Source organism: Bradysia coprophila (genome assembly GCF_014529535.1).
Source record: "Bradysia coprophila strain Holo2 chromosome X unlocalized genomic scaffold, BU_Bcop_v1 contig_26, whole genome shotgun sequence".
Taxonomy (NCBI): Eukaryota; Metazoa; Arthropoda; class Insecta; order Diptera; family Sciaridae; genus Bradysia; species Bradysia coprophila.
This window is the reverse complement of record NW_023503313.1, coordinates 1,607,946-1,627,815: the sequence shown is the minus strand read 5'-3', so window position 1 is coordinate 1,627,815 and position 19,870 is coordinate 1,607,946. Positions and strand designations below refer to the sequence as shown.

General features: G+C 32.2%; 1 protein-coding gene across 1 annotated transcript; it reads right to left on the bottom strand.

The window, feature by feature from the left end:
• Window positions 1-531: 531 nt before the first annotated feature.
• LOC119069044 (homeotic protein empty spiracles-like) lies at window positions 532-19,411 on the bottom strand. The gene is made up of 3 exons (XM_037172914.1): window positions 18,323-19,411; window positions 7,658-7,815; window positions 532-2,789 (listed from the first exon to the last, which is right to left on the bottom strand). Exons 1-3 carry the CDS (start codon window positions 19,020-19,022, stop codon window positions 2,604-2,606), a joined length of 1,044 nt encoding a protein of 347 aa, XP_037028809.1. The 5' UTR covers window positions 19,023-19,411; the 3' UTR covers window positions 532-2,603.
• Window positions 19,412-19,870: the final 459 nt, after the last annotated feature.

Sequence of the window (19,870 nt, the reverse complement as noted above, 5' to 3'; positions counted from 1 at the left end):
AAGTAGCAAAAGCTCTGGTTTGAAGGATTTTCGGACTATTTATGTGTGTAAGAAAAAAGAGCTGTAAAACCATGCTGTTAAAATTTTATTACTTTATGTGTCTGGTTGTTCATTCGTACACCACTTGCGGTTATTCGTTTTTCTGATTTCTGCCTTTTTCACTGCTACCGGAATTGTTTACACTCACCATTGACCGCTTGAAAGTTGATGCAAAGCTTTTTTTGCCCCCCCCCATTTCTTCAGTTGGAGAGGACATTCAACTCGCTTCTGTAGGGCAATCATTTTTTTGTTGGTAGATGGAAAACCGGAAGTCCTTATGCAGTTGGTTTTGTGTGAGTTTCATTGAAAATTCATTTTGTCATTCAGTACATAGCAGTATTTATTTTACTTAATAAATTAAATAATTACACGTTACCTTAAAATATGGCTCTTAAATTTATCAATTCATTAATAACAAATTGATGCCAGTAGTTTTGTTCTTTCTATTTCGCATTTCTGTTCATATCGATTCTCTGTTTCATTTTGTTTTTCTTTTAAATATAATAATCAACCTCTTGAAAATATATTTATACGTAAAATTAAGTAGTTGGGGCCACAACGTTCAACAGAGTTACAACTTAAGTTGCTGGAAAGGTATAGAAAAATTCGTATTTTTTCGAAGTTAGGGTAGGAGTCTCTGCCTTTTTCTTATGTGATACACAAAAGATAGGCTTCCACCTTCTTACATTCAAAAAGGAGTTTGTCAAGTTTTCCGAGCAGCTTAAGCTGTAACATTTTACCGTTGTTATTCCGAGACTAAAAAGGAAATAGTGGTCGACAGCGTAAATGAGTAATGTCAAATTAGAATTTGAATAACATTCAAAAACCTGATTATGATATGAAGGAGGCGTCAGGAAAACCTTCGAAGTCGGATCGAATTGCCGTCGCTATTACACGTATTCACACCGACTTTTACTTCTTGAAAATCGAATTTTGAGCCGATTTCGATCAATTGTTTTTATTGTTGACTGATTCAATCATTCAAAAAGACTCAAACACACGAATAGCGTCAGCACAAAGTGTCGATTGCGATAGATATCAGGATCACAGAAAGTAAAGACGATGATGTTGAATGAATACTTTTAATGATCTACTGAATGAACTCAGGATGGCTTTATAATTGGCCGTCGGAAACCAATTTCGCAACGTGTGTCGAACAGAAGAGTGTCTAACGAATGAGATCTAGACAATTATGCTTCGTTGTCCATTGTAAATTACAATTTGTAATCCGATTTGTATACGCTAAACAATGGATAACGAAGCATAATTCTCGATCTCAGTAACGCGAAAATGCTCGTGTGCTTTCCGATGTGTTTTCGGACTAACGTTAAATACTCTTTTCGTTCGGTACTACAACTAGCGAAATGCAAAGGGACGAAAACTCGAGAAAAAGAAATCCAAAATTGATTTCATTTCCATCCCGGAAGCATTGAAATCCTTGTGAAACGTATATTGCATTCATAACTAAGATAATTAGGTCAGAAATTCTGACTCAGGATAGTCGGTCCTTTAGGGGCGGTGTGGTCGTTTGAAAATGGATGTACCACAAGAAACGGAATTCGGGCTGCTTACCTCCAATTTATCATAATCAGTTTTCAAAACGTTAGTTTACTACCAGATTATAGAAGAAGAAGAAGGTTTTACCTATCCTCCTCGTCCCCTTACACACTCGACTTTATAGGTAGATTTTTCATATTATAAACATTTTCCAATATTTTTTAACATAATAACGAACAATGTCAATGATTTACGCACAAGTAATTATATATAGAGAGAGAGATAGATAGAATATATACACATAAAACGCATGTAGCCGCCGGTCGCATAGGTGTGCTTGTATTTGATTTTTATCGAAGTTTTATATATTCGATACAATGTCCTATGATTCGAGAAACGAACAAAAATAAATGAAAAATATAAAAAAAAATTTAATAAATTAAAACACTTTTTTCTCCCCATAAAAAAATATTGTCGATGGTGTGTCATTCGATATTGACAGATTTGAAATACATTTTTAGTGTTGCATTACATTCATTTCTTTTCCATTTCTTCTTCGTCTTCTTTTTTTTATCTCTCTTTGTTGTTTCATCTGTTGTTTAGTTTTATAATTTATCTTTTATTCTTAATGATAGACTTGATTAAGTTTATTATTAATTTTTTTTTGTTTTGTTTTTCATATATATATATTCCACAAACTACACACATGAGCTTAAAATTAATTAAGTTGTTATTAATCACTGAAATTTATTAACTTTTGGCACTCATTTAAAAAACATCTATTTATGGTAATTAAGTGTTTACAAATACAAGTCCGGCAACATTTTATCACAAAACTTGAAATATCGTGATGAAAACTATGTATAAAACAAGTAAATTGCAACAACCTTTCTCAATTCTTAGTTTTTTTTATCATCTTCTGTTTCTCCATCTTTTTCTTTTTTTAAAATTGTTTTACAGTTTTTGTTGTTGTTGTGTTGTTTCTCTTCAATTTTTCGTTCTTTTCTTATTCTTCAACTTTTTGTCTTTTTTGTATTAAATTTGACTGAAGTAAAGAAAAAATTCAGTTAGTGCTGTGAATCACTATCGTCTTCACTGAAGCAGTCTTCCATATCGATCATTTCGTCCTCGTGATAGCTCTGGATCGAACCGTCGTTATTTGTGGAATTATTATTGCCATTTCCGCCTTTTGAGTCTTCTTCTTGCTGCATTCGTTTGTGTTTTGTTCGACGATTTTGAAACCATACTTTGACCTGTAATTTAAAACCAAAATTACGAATTATTTATCGAGTCTTTGTCTGTGTGTAAATAAAAATTTATTTATTTTTGATTTATGTGAAACAACATTGGCAAACGAATAACAAAAAAAAAACATTTTTATAGCTGACGCATATGGTTATTAGTTAACGTATGACTGTGGGAGTGTTAAATTAATGCAAAACATTTCGCCAAAAATCCAATTTATCTGATGTTAAAGTAAGACTTTTAATTGCGATGAAAAGCAACAAGAAAAACTTAATTTTTAATTGATTGTATAAATCCCAAGATTTACATTTCATAAATTCGATGCCAAACCAAGGATGTTTCAAAAACATAGAACCTCTTTAGAAACTGTTAGTCATCTGTTAGCGACAACGACGCCAAAAATAAGCGATGACGTGTTGGACGTGCGGTTTCTTATAGCAAAACATATTCTTAAAGTATGAAGTAGAAGATTTTGCATTGCTCATAGTCATTCAATGGTAAACTAGAAGCAAACTAATATTCACTGATATTTTTAATATTTTAGAATCGGCAAGCGTATCGCATTGCAATCGTTGAATCTGTTCCTTCACTTGTTTGATGCACCTAGTACTTTTCACAATCTCGTTCACTTCATTTACTGTATAATATCATATTATTTTCGTCGTTGCTTCTTTTGGTCGTTTATGATGATGATTACCCCGTTTATGTCAGGTTTGCAAAGAATTTTGATTAAATTAAATCGTTGGCCTTATAGAGAGAAATTTCCTTCAAATATTTCTCACAATTTATTGGCCCATTCCAATTAAAATCGAAAAACGTTTGCATCATCCCAACAACAATATAAATGTCTTCTAAACAAAATTCACAAACCAACGGCAATTCATGAAGGCTAGTTATCGATGACAATAGGGGATATTTGATTGGTTTATTTCACATATACATTTCAAACCGAAAATCATGAAATTATTATTCTATTCAGATTGATATGAACGCCTGTGATTTTTTATGATTGACCCTATCGAATTACCGTGGCGTATGGTAATGTGTTCATTACAAGACGAAAAGATGTCGACATTTTTTTGGCTGTTGTTTGTACAGTGGAATTTAAATCTCATTCAGAATGTTGCACAGCATAGAAACCTAGATTCGTTGCCATAAATTAAGTGGAAATAAAATGTTAATAATAATGAAGAGAAGAAAGAAAAAAGATTGTCATCCTAAATGACAACGGTAACAACCCATCAAGCTATAAAAACATATTTTTATTACTTCCACTGTAATAATTTCGGTTGTATTGTACGAAAATTGAACCATTTTATAAAATCATATCGTTGCACACACAATAAAAAATGAAACGAGGAAAAAACATCATAAAAAACCAACTCCGTCCATATTACACAGACAACAAGACAACATTATAATTTTTTTTTTTTGATAAAACGAGGCACACAATAATCTATCAATTTATTCACCCTACCGATTTTTCGTTGACATATACCTAATTTTCTATCCAATAACAGGATACTGTCATTATTTGTCATACAAAAATGTTTTTCCCTCCCCTATATAACCGAAATTTTCCACAGTAGTTTTCTCCCTGCCTCCTCGTTCGTTCTTCGGTTACACATAAATTTTATAGCTGGTACACGCAGTCTTTTATAACATCAAATAAATTTCATAAAACGTTAACTAAGTGCTAATATTAGGGTTCCAATATACGAGATTTACTCTAATAAAACAAGATGAAAAAAGCAATTCCTCTGATGCCGCCATCTTGATTATCAAACAAATAAAATAAATGAATTGGGTTGAAATGAACAAATTAAGTATTTTTTGGGTAGATAAGTTTGAACGGTGGTGACATGGCTATACATATCGCTGTTTATATTTATATACCCTTCTCTCCATATAGCCATATTATGCATTAGCATTTATTTGGGGTTGAATTTAAGTGGTATGGTTGAAGTTATACGGTATACACGGTATATCGAACATGATTATGTGTATATATAAGGACATAAAGCGTTATAATAACACAAATACAAAGTAAACGAATGTATCGTTTTCGTTAGATATTCATGTAACCAACGTAAGCTTTTGAAACTCTGGGTAGAAAGAAAGAAGCAAAAAAAAAACGAACGGAAGATATAGAGAACATCAATATAAACTCTCGCATCAAAGATTTAGATTTTCAGCGCAGTGATGCTTTATTATTCAACCCCAGTGTTATATGGCTCCCCATGGGACAAATCGTTTTATTTGAACACCAGTAAAATGAAGTGATCAATTGCGCATGATGAGGGTGGTGGCTTGTAAAAACATAGCCAAATTGCTGGGTAAATAAAGAGATAATTGCTTGGTGTTAAAATTTTTGGTGAGGTGATAATTTCATGCTATGAATATTTATTAAATCTTATTAAAATGTACATAAAATGTAGATTTTCGGTTTAGGGATTTTTTCTCTCACTCTCTCTCTCTCGTTTCACCGGCACACATTTTCGATTCGTTTAAATTAAAAGTTTTGTTTATTTAAATTTTTTTCTTTATATTCGTCATGTGATGAATCTGTTTTGGTATGGGAGTATTACGCAAATAGCATCACGTCGAATTGAGTAATTGGAAAGAAAAGGTAATTAAACTGGCATTAAGGAAAAAGGGCTGCTAAATGGGAAACCATAAAGTGTATGGTGTGCAGCTTGATTATATATAGAACTAGAATTCGTTTTTTCGAAGATCTTCGGTGAGAAAAATGTTGACGACGTGACCGCTATTAATATGAACAAGATGCCCGACGCTTGGGTTCAGTTCCCTTGGGAGAGTTTACCAATAACACTATCTATATAAATACGAAACCTATGTGTTTCTATATGTAACCATTTTATAGTGACGCCTTCTGAACTGGTATGGATGAATAGATTTAGGACACATTGATGTGCTGCTACAATTCTATTGATTTTTTGCTGTCAAAACTTAATAAAATTCCAGTTATTGCTGGGAGGAGAATTAAAAAAAAAATCATGGCAGACTAAACAAAATCCATGTGTTGCTTGCAATCTAGAAAGTATTTTTCCAAGACCAATATTTGAATTGATTTGCTTCTCTCCTCTATGCTCAGTATTTGTTTAAGGTTTATGCAATAGTTTGAGAAGGGACATATTTTCCATTATCATTGAGCAATTATTTGCGTTGTGCTTCCACTGTGCAACGTCATTGTTAGGCTCTAATCTGATAGTAAATATCAAAGACGATCGTTAAATCGTTCGTCCGAGGATGTTGACTAGTTGGAAACATATCGGCTCATCCAGTAGTAACGAAGTTGGTCATTATATTTGTGGAGCCAGGCTTTCAGCGAGGCTTTCTTTACAATTATTTTACCATTGATACAGCGAGAAAAGTAATTGAAAAATATCGACATATACAGTCATTAGGAATGTAGAAGAACAGTAGTGTCTTCCCTCACAGACAGAAGTTTTCAGAGAGTTGATAAAATTTTACATAAATTTTAGGAAGTTTTAGTTCAGACTGTGTAAATCATCGTCACAGACGAAACGTTCCATCAGAATGCAATTTCTTTATTTTCGACATTTCACATTTCGTTAAATTCGTTTGCAAAAACAATATATTGAACCCCTTAATTAATGCCTAGAAGTCACGAATTGTCAATTACCCGAACCCGGCTAACTTTCTATGCACTTTTTTCTGTGTATTTTATTTGTCAGTGTAAATTGTAATTAAATATTCAGCTTACATGAATTTATTTTAACAACATAATAACTGAACAATAAAATACCAGCACCATTAATTACAAGAAGATTATGGGGGGAATGAATTACAAAAAGTTAATTGTTGTCGACCGAAGTCAGAGTCAGACATTACACACTCAATTTTGGTGGTGCGGTTCGGGTTTCTTGTTGGTTTTTATTTGTATTCTCCTACATCACATTATAATCCATGTGTATAATAATCTTAAAAGCTCTCGGATGTTTAAGATTGTTTCGTTTTGTTTGTTGTTGTTGTTCAATTAATTTTATTGCGGTTGTGTACGACCGGTGCAAAATGTTGTGCGAATTATAGTATAAAAAAAATGTAAATGGTACAGCCATATGCTATGTGCATTTTAATGGTGAGTCAACAAATTAGACTCGTAACAATTTATTTTCTTCCTTTCACCAAAATTCATTCACTTAACATGATTCAAAATGGACTAATGGAGTCAATTCCGAAATACATTCCAGCAATTATGCATCATTTTCCTAGTGAGCGTCATCCCGATGAACCCACAAAGATATGTCTGAACTTTCACTAGAAAATTGATAGCTGTCCTAATTATGAGATACACCTCCTACAGTTCACATGTTCTCTGATTTCCGCTGCAGATAAAAAGTGATGAAATCGGGACGGTTGGAGGTGCAGTAGGTCAGCCGGGTGCGGTGACTTATGTATTAGTTTCTGACACCTAACCGTAGTTCTGCATCAAAGTGAGACAAAAATAACTCATGAATGTGTGGATCCCCAGGATATTTTACACTATATCATTGGGCATTTGAATGATCTGTCGAATGAGTTCTGCTAAGAGCTGCATCTATAAACATGAAGAAAAGCCTAAAAGAAACGCACAACCACTCAAAAGCCAATTTTGTCTATGCGTTGGATCAGATTTTATGTACCGAGGAAAACTACACTAGAAAGCCCGATCACGATATGGAAAATTCCTAAGAAATCAAACGCTCGTATGTCGAGACTACTCAAGCCCCCAAGCATGGCATCGAATTTATTTTTAATTTAAACAAAAATCAAATGACTGTTATACAAAACGACTGTTTAGCTACATTAACGCCTAGATTTAAAAAACTAAATTTAATAAAATGTCAAATACCTGAGTCTCTGATAAATTAAGGGCTTGTGCCAGTGCTTTACGTTCTGCACCGACCACATATTGATTGCTTTCAAATGCATGTTCCAATTTTAGTAGTTGTGAAGGTGAAAATGCTGTTCGAACACGTTTCGGCTTCCTAAATGGGTGTAGTAGGAAATCTAGAAAAAGAATAAACAGAAAAAAATCGTTTTGAGAAAAAGGTTCACAATCACTAAACAGAAAAAAAGACGATACCACATCCCAGATAAACAAGTGAGTAAACAATTTGAAAATAATAAATTTAATGTGAAACACACCAAAAATTTTGTTTCGTTTTTTTATTTATTTATTTATTATTATTTCGTGTGTTTTCATTCTTTCTTTTATAATGCATTTAAGAAAAATTACATACAACAATAATGCGGTGTATAATATACAATAAATGTTGAGTATCACATATATATCGAGTGGGTATAAAATACCATACACATTGGTTGTGGGTTCAAGATATATGTATAGCATCGTACATATGTTTTTTTTCCTTTTTTTTATATATATTTGATATAGTACAACAACAATATGTTATTGGCCATTGGAAGCCGTATCAAATTAGAATACAATAGGAAATGAAAATTGTATATATATATATATATATATATATATATATACATGATGTTAACAATAGGCTTTAAAGCGTGGCATGAGGCGCCGTTAGCAATCGCTAATCAGTATAAAATTTGTATTCAATTTTTGAATCACAAAAGAACAACATTTTAGGCATTAAATTGGACACTGATTATCACACTGTTGATTTTCAATAAATTTGTTTTGCTTCACATTTTCGTTTATTTTTTTATTTTATTTTATTTCTTCGTCCTTCTTATTTTCATTTTCTCGTATTTTCTTCTCCATTGAAAGTTATTTCAATCGGACTTTTGTTCATCCGGCGGTTCCACCAAAAATTTGCTTAATGTGTGCATTTCACAGTGATAATATTTCTTCCTGATTTCATACTGTTACTTATAGTGTGACACCGTATAAATCAGACCGTATAAATAAATCGAATTAATGAGAGGCAGGCCAACCATTTTTATTTATTTATTATTATTTCGATCAATAAAACCTATTTGTCTCAATAATTAACCTCTTCAACATTTTCTGTTGAAAAATAATATATTGGCAAAGTGGCTGCAGCCGGGTTAGTTGGTGGATATGTTTTCGAATTTAAGTCCTTTTTTGGTAGTGACCAGAGTCGGAAATAATTTAGCCGATTTTTATAAGGCCACATTTTCAATGCCGTCAGTGCCCTTAACGGACATAGTCTGAGAAATGCATATATAATTACAATGTGCAAGTCAAGGTGTATCTGAACTAAAAGAGTGTACCAATTCATGTGTACTAGGATCCGATTAAGTGGCACCACAATCGAATACATGAAATCTAAAAATTGAATTGATCAAAAGATTCCAGTTTAAAAGTTTTTTGACAACATAATTTGCTTTGAATTGAAAGTCTCAGCTGAAAAGACAAAATGAATGTCATGCTTGAAATTAACTGTCCAAACAATTTTAATTTATAAATCACTCCACTCATTCATTGAATAAAAAAACAATTTTATTCCCAATGTTCAAAGAATCTTTTAAAATCGTAAATTACTACAACTCTTGCCACTCGGTATTCGCAAAGTGTAAATTAATATTGCAAGTACACCTAGCCTCTAATGCGTTTGAAAATATTTCGCTCGTAAATTGTTTAATGAAGTTTGGTCACGTGACGGAAAAATATTGATATTAACTAGCGCCGTTGATTTAGTGAATGTAGGTTATCAATTTGCTTAATTAAGACAATGGATTATCGTTAAACACAAAAAACAACAAGATAGACGATTATCGATAGCACAAACAAATTATCTCGCATTTTAAAAGTAGTTGCAATTAGCAACATTTTACACGTTCACGATAGGACATGCCCATTCGGAGAGTTTTTTAATTGTTACTGGTCTGATGGGAATTTTTATTTTTATAATCAAATAATTAATGGAATATGCAATTAGAAACAGTAATCGCGGTTGTTTTGATTGACGCCTTATTAATCATCTAATTGATTAATTAAACTCACATCGACACCGTTTCGAATAACTTATTGGAATAAGGTTCTAATGAAGCTGTAATTCGCATATATCTCCTTAATCTTAAAGTCTATGCTTGAACGTAGTATCTAAAACTGTTGCTGCACAATTGGCACAATATATTTGAATTTGTTATTTAATGTAATACGGAAGATGCTCATTAATAAAACCAACCAATCGAAAACCGTCATCGACTACCGGCAGCGAATAAGCTAAAAGAGTATAACAAAATATATGTAGAAACAAATGAAGTAATAGATTGTACATCAATCTTTTGTAAATTCACAGATTACCAGAAGTACTAGATTCGATGTCATGTGTATGTTGAACGGTCTGATACAGGTTAATCGGCAGTTTTAATTCTATATACAAACGCAATACACAAAGAGCAAAGACAAATAATTTTCTCATTTAGCTGGTTATTGGGAAGAGAACAATGTTTCATCGCCACCAGAATATTTATGGCGTGTTAGATGACCTATCTAACATTTAGAATCTGATACAGTAACTGAATTCATATGGAAGCCAATTAATTTTGAAGGACTCAACTGAATCAGTGAATCAGTTTTTTTTTTCTTTTCGTACAATCGCTAAACCGAACTGGTGTGTATACGTTATTTTGCACCAGCTGGTCACATACAATTCCAAATGGGACCAGCTGGTGCAAAATACCGTATGCACACCAGTTCGGTTTAGCGATTGTATTTTCTTGATCGAATTTGGTGTTAAAATCAAAACACCCATAATGTTTGATAAAACAACAACGAAACGAGCCACCCATTTTATGTTGAATTATCCGGAAAATTATATTTAATTTATCAATAAAGATTTGTTTTTTACGTACACACACAATTTGTGTGCAGTGTTTTTTGTTGTTGTTGCTGTTGTTGTTCTGTTTCTTATATAAATTCGTTCTACATTTAGAAAAAGAGAGACCCAACAATGTAAAAATCTAAAATATATTGCTATAACAAAATGAATGGGATATGGCGCTAATAACACGCGCCGATTAACTCAATAATAACAAGAAAATCTATAAACAAAAGATATATTTACGAACCGCGTACATATGTTAAATAAAATGCATAAATATACGTTGTTGCACAGAAAATGTTAATAACATATTTAATTGTATATGCAGTTCATTTTGCATGCATTTAAAAGAAAACTATTCTAAATTATACATTCAATACGCTGGAATGGCATGTTAATATCGCCATATATATACGTTCGTACATATGTGTGTTGTATATATATATGTTTTAGATATACATCACCTCATTGTATGAAGATAACATATATTATACGACATGTACGTACAAGATTGTATATATATATATATTCATATTAATATATTATAAATGAGCGAATAGTGTGGTAGAGTTACGAAAAGTGACTGCTGGTAACGGGGAAATTTTTTAATTAAATTAAATTTATAATTTTGCATTGTGTGTTTAAAGCAGTTTAAATGTTTATTGCTAACAGTTTGAATAAAAAACAAATTAATAATAATTAATATCGAATAAGCAAGAAATATTTTCATATAATTTAATTTATTATTGTTGGCTGCTGCTCGCTCTCGGTTCGGGGGCCTGTACAATATATAGTTGTTGTTCCATTAATATTATTATATGTGATGTGTGTGTATACACTACACATTATAAACGGAAAATCTAATTTATGTTTTAATATCAGATTAGAAACTCTATTTATGATAAGAAAACACGTTATATTCTCCTCTTATACGCTATAATTTGACATTTTTATTGAGGTAATCAAATTATAATATTCCAACACTTATCTTTCGTTTAGGAGAAACGAGTTAAAATCAATTAATTTTTATCGGTTTTTAAATTTTGCATAACTCGGTGATCGCTTTCGATAAATATACGAAAATAAATTGAATTGAATTAAATTTCACATCTATATTTCGTTGTCGTCGTGATCACCTCAGAACAGATTAGATGGCTATATGGTTGGGGTCTTATCCTTCGACTATATCGAAATGTTAACATCTATTTAACATGGATACATAATTTATGGTGTTAATATACACAACACAGAAAATTTGTGATATTTATCGAATTAAGATTTAGAACGAAAGAAGCTAGATAAACCATTTTCGTATAAATAGTAGCGGTCCGGTTTCTTGGTTCATTAAAATTGAAATTTTTTGAATTCCTCTTCTTTTTATATCTCTGCAATGTTCTGTATCGGAACATATACCCTCTATTCGGAACGTCAAATCTCTGCTTTTCAACAGCAATTTGAATTGATAAATTAGATACTTAATTTTCGTAAGTGGTACACTGCCAAGCCAGGGGAGAGAAAAAAGTATTCATCGCATCAGTCAGATTATACGAAAACGAAAATTCATGAAACAACAATCATATTTAACAATCATTTTCATTAGATGGTTAATTTAATTTTCAACTAAATATGGCCGCAGGGTCGGCATTTATGTTATCATGTTGAAAAATGGCATGCATATTATTTTCGTTGATTTGCAATTTGTTCGGTTAGTTTGAAGTTTCTTGTTAGAAATGGACCAATGAATCCGAGTAAAATTTCGACATCGATTTTTCTTCGGGAAATATTCATTTTTCATCCCTGCCTTCGAATTGAAAATAATTGGAAAATAAAGGGGCTGTTATCGACAATCACGACAAAAAACAAGTGAGATGCACTAATTATAGTATGACAAATTTAACGAAGTAAAAGATTCAAAGAAGGGATAATTTGAACAAATTGAGTAACAGATTCTTTAATTATATTGCGATTACGCTTATCGTTTGAGTAAGCTTGGAAAGTCTTCCAAATCGTTTATTTATCATAATTCTGTCACTTTTGTCTGAGTTTCCTTCATTAAAAGGTTAATTTTTCAACAACAAAAATTTACAACTTCAAGCAGAGGTATGATATAAGATTAATGAGTGATACTGTGAAACAGACTCTGTACTCTGCGCATACCTCTATTGGGTAAGTCAATAGTGTAGGCATGGCATTTTAACAAGATGTTCAATATTTATTGGATTCATTGAGACACTACTATGATTTAGAGATGCTTTACAGTCATTTTCAATAGTAAATCAATCAAAAGTTATCCTACCTTTAACAATGAGATGGGAGATAATCTTTGAAACGATTGAATTCAATGATAATGGAATAAAAGAAACGTCGACCTGAATTAAACATGCTAATTTGAATGAAGCAAATGCAACGGACTCATGAGTACAAGGCTTGGTAATCCAAACTCTAAATTATTAGGAGCGGTATCGCGTTTGATTAATTAACAATTTGAATTTTCTATGAATAATTTCTTTCAATCAATGACTGCAGAGAATTCATAAACTTAATGCCCAACGAATTAACAATCATTCTCCATGACATTCTCATTTTATTTGCTTTTAATTACTTAATTAATAGCATACACGTGTCGATTAATTGGTAGAAGAACTTCGAAAAAAATTCATTTTATTCTCACGAATGTCCAGATTGATTGATTTCTTGCGGCAGAAATAATCACAATCTTCATAATATGACAAAAAAAGTAAAATTATTCAAAGTTTTAATGTTTGTAGGTACCGTTTAAAACCAATCAACATTTCTTATCGCAACGAATTGCTGAGTGACGGTTTTTCTGTGAATACTAAAAGTCGTAATGGTAGCTTTTGAGGTTAATTAAAATTTTATATTTTCTTTCGTTTGGAATTTCTGTGCACAATTCTTCCCATGGCTAACGATATCTCGCTTAATTAACTTGAAAATCAAGAGGAAGATTGTTGGCAGAACTCTATGCTGGCAATTAGCAATAACCTTACCATTCATGTCAATCTAGTGTTGTCATTAGTTTCATTAGTTAGATGAAAAGTTAGTGTTGTCTAATGATCTTCTCAACCCCTCGAACGATGAGAAAGCGCCTCTGAGTCACATGATCTAATTAATTGTTGTAAAGAATTGTAAATTCCGTTTCCAGTATGAAAGGCGGTGTTACATTTCAAGAATTTTAGATTGAGCAATAACGATCTCTAATTGTCTTGCACCCGTTTTTCGAAATTATCTTCGAATTAATTGCAATATTGCGTGAATATTACGAGCAAAGAGAAGCCGTAACCGTAACAAATATCAGTGAGCCAACCGACCACTGAACTCATATATTATTAAGTCTTTGAATAACACAATGACACATTATCATATCATTGGTATAGTGGTAAATTATTCTTCTTTCATGGTTTATTTGTTCATCATTCTTTGCAGCCGAATAAACTCATTTATTATCCGGAGGAAGACGAAGAAGACAAATAAAAAAAAAACGTTGAAAAAAAACCAACATTGTTCACTTCAAATCAGTGTAGTTAGTAAAATAAAGTCAGATCATTTCTGTAATTATATTCGTGTTTCTTGATGAGACTAAATTATTGCTTTTCATACGAAAATATACATAGATTGGCTGTCGTAAGCAGAACAAGTTTTGAACTAAATACTTTTTTTTTGAATATAAATATATTAAATGGGATGGTTAAAAAGCGCATTTTATTTATCTCAATACAAGTTTTGAACAACATTAATTTGTAAAATCGTACCATTGCCAGTTTCGTTTGTTTTACATAAATAAATATTTTTCACATCGTAAATTTTGACTACACTACACAAAATGTTAATCTGCATAAAATTACAATTTAAGCCAGATGATAAAAAAAAGCAACAACGAACTTGATCTGTTGTAATCAATAAATTATTTGAAAAAAGGTACATCAAAAAATCGCTCGAATTTTTTTTTCTCCATCATCTTCATCTGAAATTACAAGTGTAAAAAAACACGAATTCTACTCTCATTTCGATAAAACAAACAACATTCTGATCAAATAAAACGTTAATCGTATTACTTTTCTTTGGCCTTTTTTTACCCATTTTTGTTTGTTTCTTCTTTTCTGTTCTTCTCTCTTTTCTGGTTGTATTCCCATTTTTTTTATTATTATTTTTCGTCTACACCATATAAAATACAAGAATAACAGCTGTCAAGAGTAAAATTGACGAATTAAATTTGAAAAGAAAAGGTGCGTTACAACAACAATAATTAATTTAAATGTTTAATGACAGCAGAAATTTAATAGTTTGGATTGAATTGGAATAAACAGAGAGAATTATAAAAATATTAAAATGGTGGATCAAAATCATTTCATGTTCATTCCCATTTAGAATATAAAAAAGAAAAAAAAATTTAAACAAAAAAAAACGAGAAATAAAATCGATTCTTGGAATAAAATACGTTCGTGAATTCACATTATTTATTTTATATAATCTATCTAAATGCATTACATATTCATTTTAATTTGTTATAATTAATGATGTGTTTATGGAGATGTGGATACGGATATAATTTGATGAGCGATAGCATTTCTAATTATTGTTAAATCTTCAAAACGCTGAAAAACGCTTTAATGAAGTAACGCCTCTTGTTTTATAGAGTCAGTTGATTTTTCTTTTTAGGAATATACATACGTTAAGTACATGCTCATCGCTGTAATTAATTATATCATCAAGTGGGATTTTTTTTTATTTAATGACTCTATATGAATAGAATAGAGAGAGGATGCGAGTAAAATAAAATCGAAAAGAAAAATAATACAGAACGTTGGAATGATTAGATATGAAAGGTTTACGAGTTTGGCATTTCATGATAGAATGTTAGTTTGTATTATGCACAGTAAATGTTGTTTTTGTTTTAAACAAATCCGCTTATGAATAATCATTTTGAGAAATGGTGTAAGGGTCGTTTCGTGCATGGGATAAATAACAGAAAATCTATCAATTTAGAAATGTAGTTAAAGAAATCGAATTATGTTAATTGGAATGCTGCAGACTAGAAAAAAAGATTAAACATTGGAAGCATGTTAGACGAAGACGATTTATAAATCAGCTTTGCCTTTAGCTAGAAAATATGTGGTCTAGGAATAATGCTGACAAACCACATACCATTAGTCCCAATAGACAATATTCGATCCATTCTGTCACATTCTGTATCTCCAATTAACTAGAAATCGAGGAAAGTATGTGGATGAGAGAGATAGAAAGGAAGAGGTACGCAATTTTGGGAAGAACACCCATCTCATCTATGATACTTGGCAAGGTTTAAAACTGAAGAATTTAAGTTTTTGTTACAATTTTTGAGCCGTTACTTGAAAAGGTGTACAACTGTTAAGTAAATAGGAAGATATGAAATGAAATGTTGCGCAACCATAGTACTCAACTGACTCAGTGGGACAAGTAATCGTAATTTACAAAATTTATTGTACAAATGACTACAATCGGATTGGATTTGCTACTATCAAAGTGTAACATGAGAAGTTAAGATTTATATATCGTTCACGTGTGTCTCCTACTTCATTCGACTATTTCCCTAATTGCCTGATTTTAAATGCAAAAGCTAAGGAAAAATTTAACTTTTTGGCTTCATATCAGTCACAAGTGACTTTCTTATTTCTTTCCTTTGGTAAGAAATGCGAGGGGTTGTGTATCAATACGGTGAAAAAAGAAATTGGATTACGTAAAATGTTGTTCGGCTAAACAAAGAACTATAAAATTGATAGAACACAGCAAGTATGTAATGACACCAGTAATTGAGTGAAGAAAATTGATTAGTTCTGCTGTGCATAGAGAACATACATTGTTGAAATGGTTAGTCATCTGTTACCGCTAGCAACGACAAAAAATAAACCACGAATTTTGGATTCGGTTCCTTTATATAACCAAACTTTAATCAAAACAAATGAAGTACAAGATTTTGTATCGAAAACTTAGTGATACTTTAAACAAAAAAAGTCGCAGATTTAATAGTTACATAGGGACATGGTTAGAGGCTCTGCTGTTGATGCTTTACACTATTAGTTTTAATATATATTTTATTAGGTAGATCTTTTACACCAAACACAGCTCATGGAGAATTATTTCCATCGTTGACGATAACATATGGACATTGTTAACCCCATTTGATAGTCTGTGTACAATTGATTTTCTTTTTTAGTTAAACCGAAAGACTGTAAAAATGTCAATGTCAACCCAGTACAGTAAAAGTAAATGTTTCATTTAGTCACTTAGTTATTAAGTCCAGCAAATAACAAGTTGCATCGCCAAGAAAGGAACCCTCAGTAATACGAAATGGAAATTCATGCACTGCTAAAGTAATTATCCAATACAGAGCTAATCAGGTGAGCAATGAAGAAGATTTTAAATTCAAAAAATGCGAAATTTGCTTCTGTCGTTTATTCAGAAGATGTTAAACTTATTGCGTGTCATCTTCCAAAGCTACTGATACTGATTACTGAGCGCCTTTTAATGATTAGTTCAATTAATTTAATCAGTGACATGTTCTATGATTACTGGAACTGTCATAAAGAAGGGAGGATCAGGATCATTAAGGTGATTTTCTAAGCAAAGGAATTGCGAAGTAGTATAATCATTGTGAAAATTGATTAGCTAGAACATTTAGAGTTGTGTAATTAAACCATTTACGAAAGACAACATGTGCCTCTGAATAACCGCTATAATATGTTTTGCATCGGAATGAAAAACATACATCCTACGGTAAAATAAATAAATTAAATTGTAAATCGGATAGTTAATTCGATGTAATGTCGTAATAATTGTAACTTTAATTGGTCAACCGGTTTCGGTAATAATTACGCATAAATACCTTTCTTTCCTCGCTAAATACTCGCCAGAGATTACTGCTGCTATAAAAGCTAGCATCGTAGATATATTGATATAACCGATGCAAAGTAATTATCAATGTCAATCGATGCAAATTAGTGTTACATTTGAAATTATTTTATTTACGATCGATTCAGCTCGACAAAATAGCTTGCTGTGAGCAGCAAATGTAATTTTAATTTCGCATAAACTATTCATTTAATCGCTAATCGGCCAGATTGTTAAGACGAGATAGCTTGGTAATTATCAGCGAAGTAAAGATTAGATTAATACGAAATCAAATGACTTAATTACATTAGCTGAGATTTTGTCATGAACAAGCAATAAACAATTGCCGCTGCTGTTTTTTTTTCTCTCTCTATCTCTCTCCCTGATGTATAAAAAGTTATCACTGGCAAATTATGGATTATGTGTTTATGTTTAAAGAAAATTCCATATAAATCTCGATATAAAGCGTTTATGTAGTTGAGAGATTGTTTTAACCTTCCTACTTTAGTCGTAAAGCCTTATCCCAGCTATGCAAACAAAGGTACTTATGACACTAATGCGCATGGCCGAGAAAGGAAAAAACCATTAACCACTTCAGCTGACATTATCCCGAAAAAACAACAACAGGAAAACCACACCTTGCTGTGTATACTTTGCTACAAATTTAATTCCAATTACGAAACTACCAAAATATTCCCCGATGCCTACAAAAATTGTAAGGGCAAATCTACTCCTTCTAATGTTAAGCCATCGGTCAGGATATTAATAAACATGATTTCGAGACCCTGCAAGCACCATTCTAAGTATAACCTATGATTTCATCTCTTGTCAAATTAAATCAACAAACAAGTTGAACTTACTTCCAGGAAATCCGTGTGGAAAAATTCGCCCATGCCTGCTCAATAGCCATGGATACAGCGGATATTCCCTTGCCATATTTGGATTCACTAAATGTGGTGGATGGCTGCCAAATTTAGCACTAGCAGGGAATCCATGTTCCGCCTGTCGTTGAGCTAATGCAGCAGCCATTTGAAATTGTGCCTGCATATACTGTGAATTGTGTACTTGCGGCAATCCCGGCAGATTGATGTACGGCGGTATAGTCTTACTCTCGATTAAATTCTGCGGTACTATAGGAAGTGGCCGAATCGGACCGGCATGTAAGTTCATAAATTGATTTGTGTCACTGCGATGCGGCGACGGCGATCTCGATCTACGTATAACACTTTCTTCCGACGGGAAATTTGATTGGTTATGTGACGGACTGTTTGACCGTTCTCTTTGTACGCTTGAGTACTCGAATAAATTTGACACATTCCGTTGTTGTGAGTCTCTGTTCTCGATATCCGACCGGATCTTTTGTGCATCGTTACTGATCGAATCGGATATTCGAAGGGCTCGGGCGATTTCAGTCTGATAATCATTTGTATATTTAAAATCACTTTTAACATCCTTGGGCGAACGAATCACATCTTCACCAACGATTGAATCAATGCTAAAACCGATTTTTGTTTTAGACGCTGGCATTGTGGTCAATGAAGTTGGTGTGGGTGGTATCATTTTTCACTGGTCATTTATTTCTTAAAAATATTTTCTTGTTTTCCTTTTCGAAATATTTTTTTTTTTAAACAAAAATAATTTTCACCACCGGTTTTTGTATAATACCGAACAATAAACGTTAAAAATTATCCGTCAGATTCTGTTTTCGTTTACAATATATTTCACCCACAAACACTTCGGCGAAAGGGTAATAAAAACGTAATTATAACTCGAAAACCACAAATTTCAGTAAACCATAAAAACGAAATTGTATAAACAAAATCTTAATTTTATGATGATGTACCGCACACTAAATGCACACTCAATGTATATTATTCAATAAAAAAGTTATTTTTCCTTTCAACTTGAAGCGAGGCGATCTACTAGCATCGGAATCCAAAGACAAACTAACAGAAACATATGAAAGAGGGGCTGAGATTTCTTGTTTACGATATGTTTGCTTTGCTCTCCACGGAAAAACTCGTTGTGCATGAGGCGGTCTTTAACACGCACGCACACATCCACACACACACAACACAAACGAAACTCACCGATTTTCATTACAAACTTGTTTGCTCGCTTCATACATTTTGTTTATATATATTCCAAAACGAAACCACTGTGATTATACTCTGAGCACAATGATGGTGAGCTTTCCGATCCTCCCTGAATGTGGAAATTATGTGTATGATGTAGACGCACATATACACATCTGTGCGGGGCGTATCGAATTCAATTTGGTTATATTATACGGTATGGTTTATAAACGAAACGAGTAGTTTGATGAAATGTTTATTTAATAATAGTTTAGTAAAGTATGTATTTGCTTAATGAACTGGTTGTGTCATCTCTTCTCTCTTTTGTGCAAA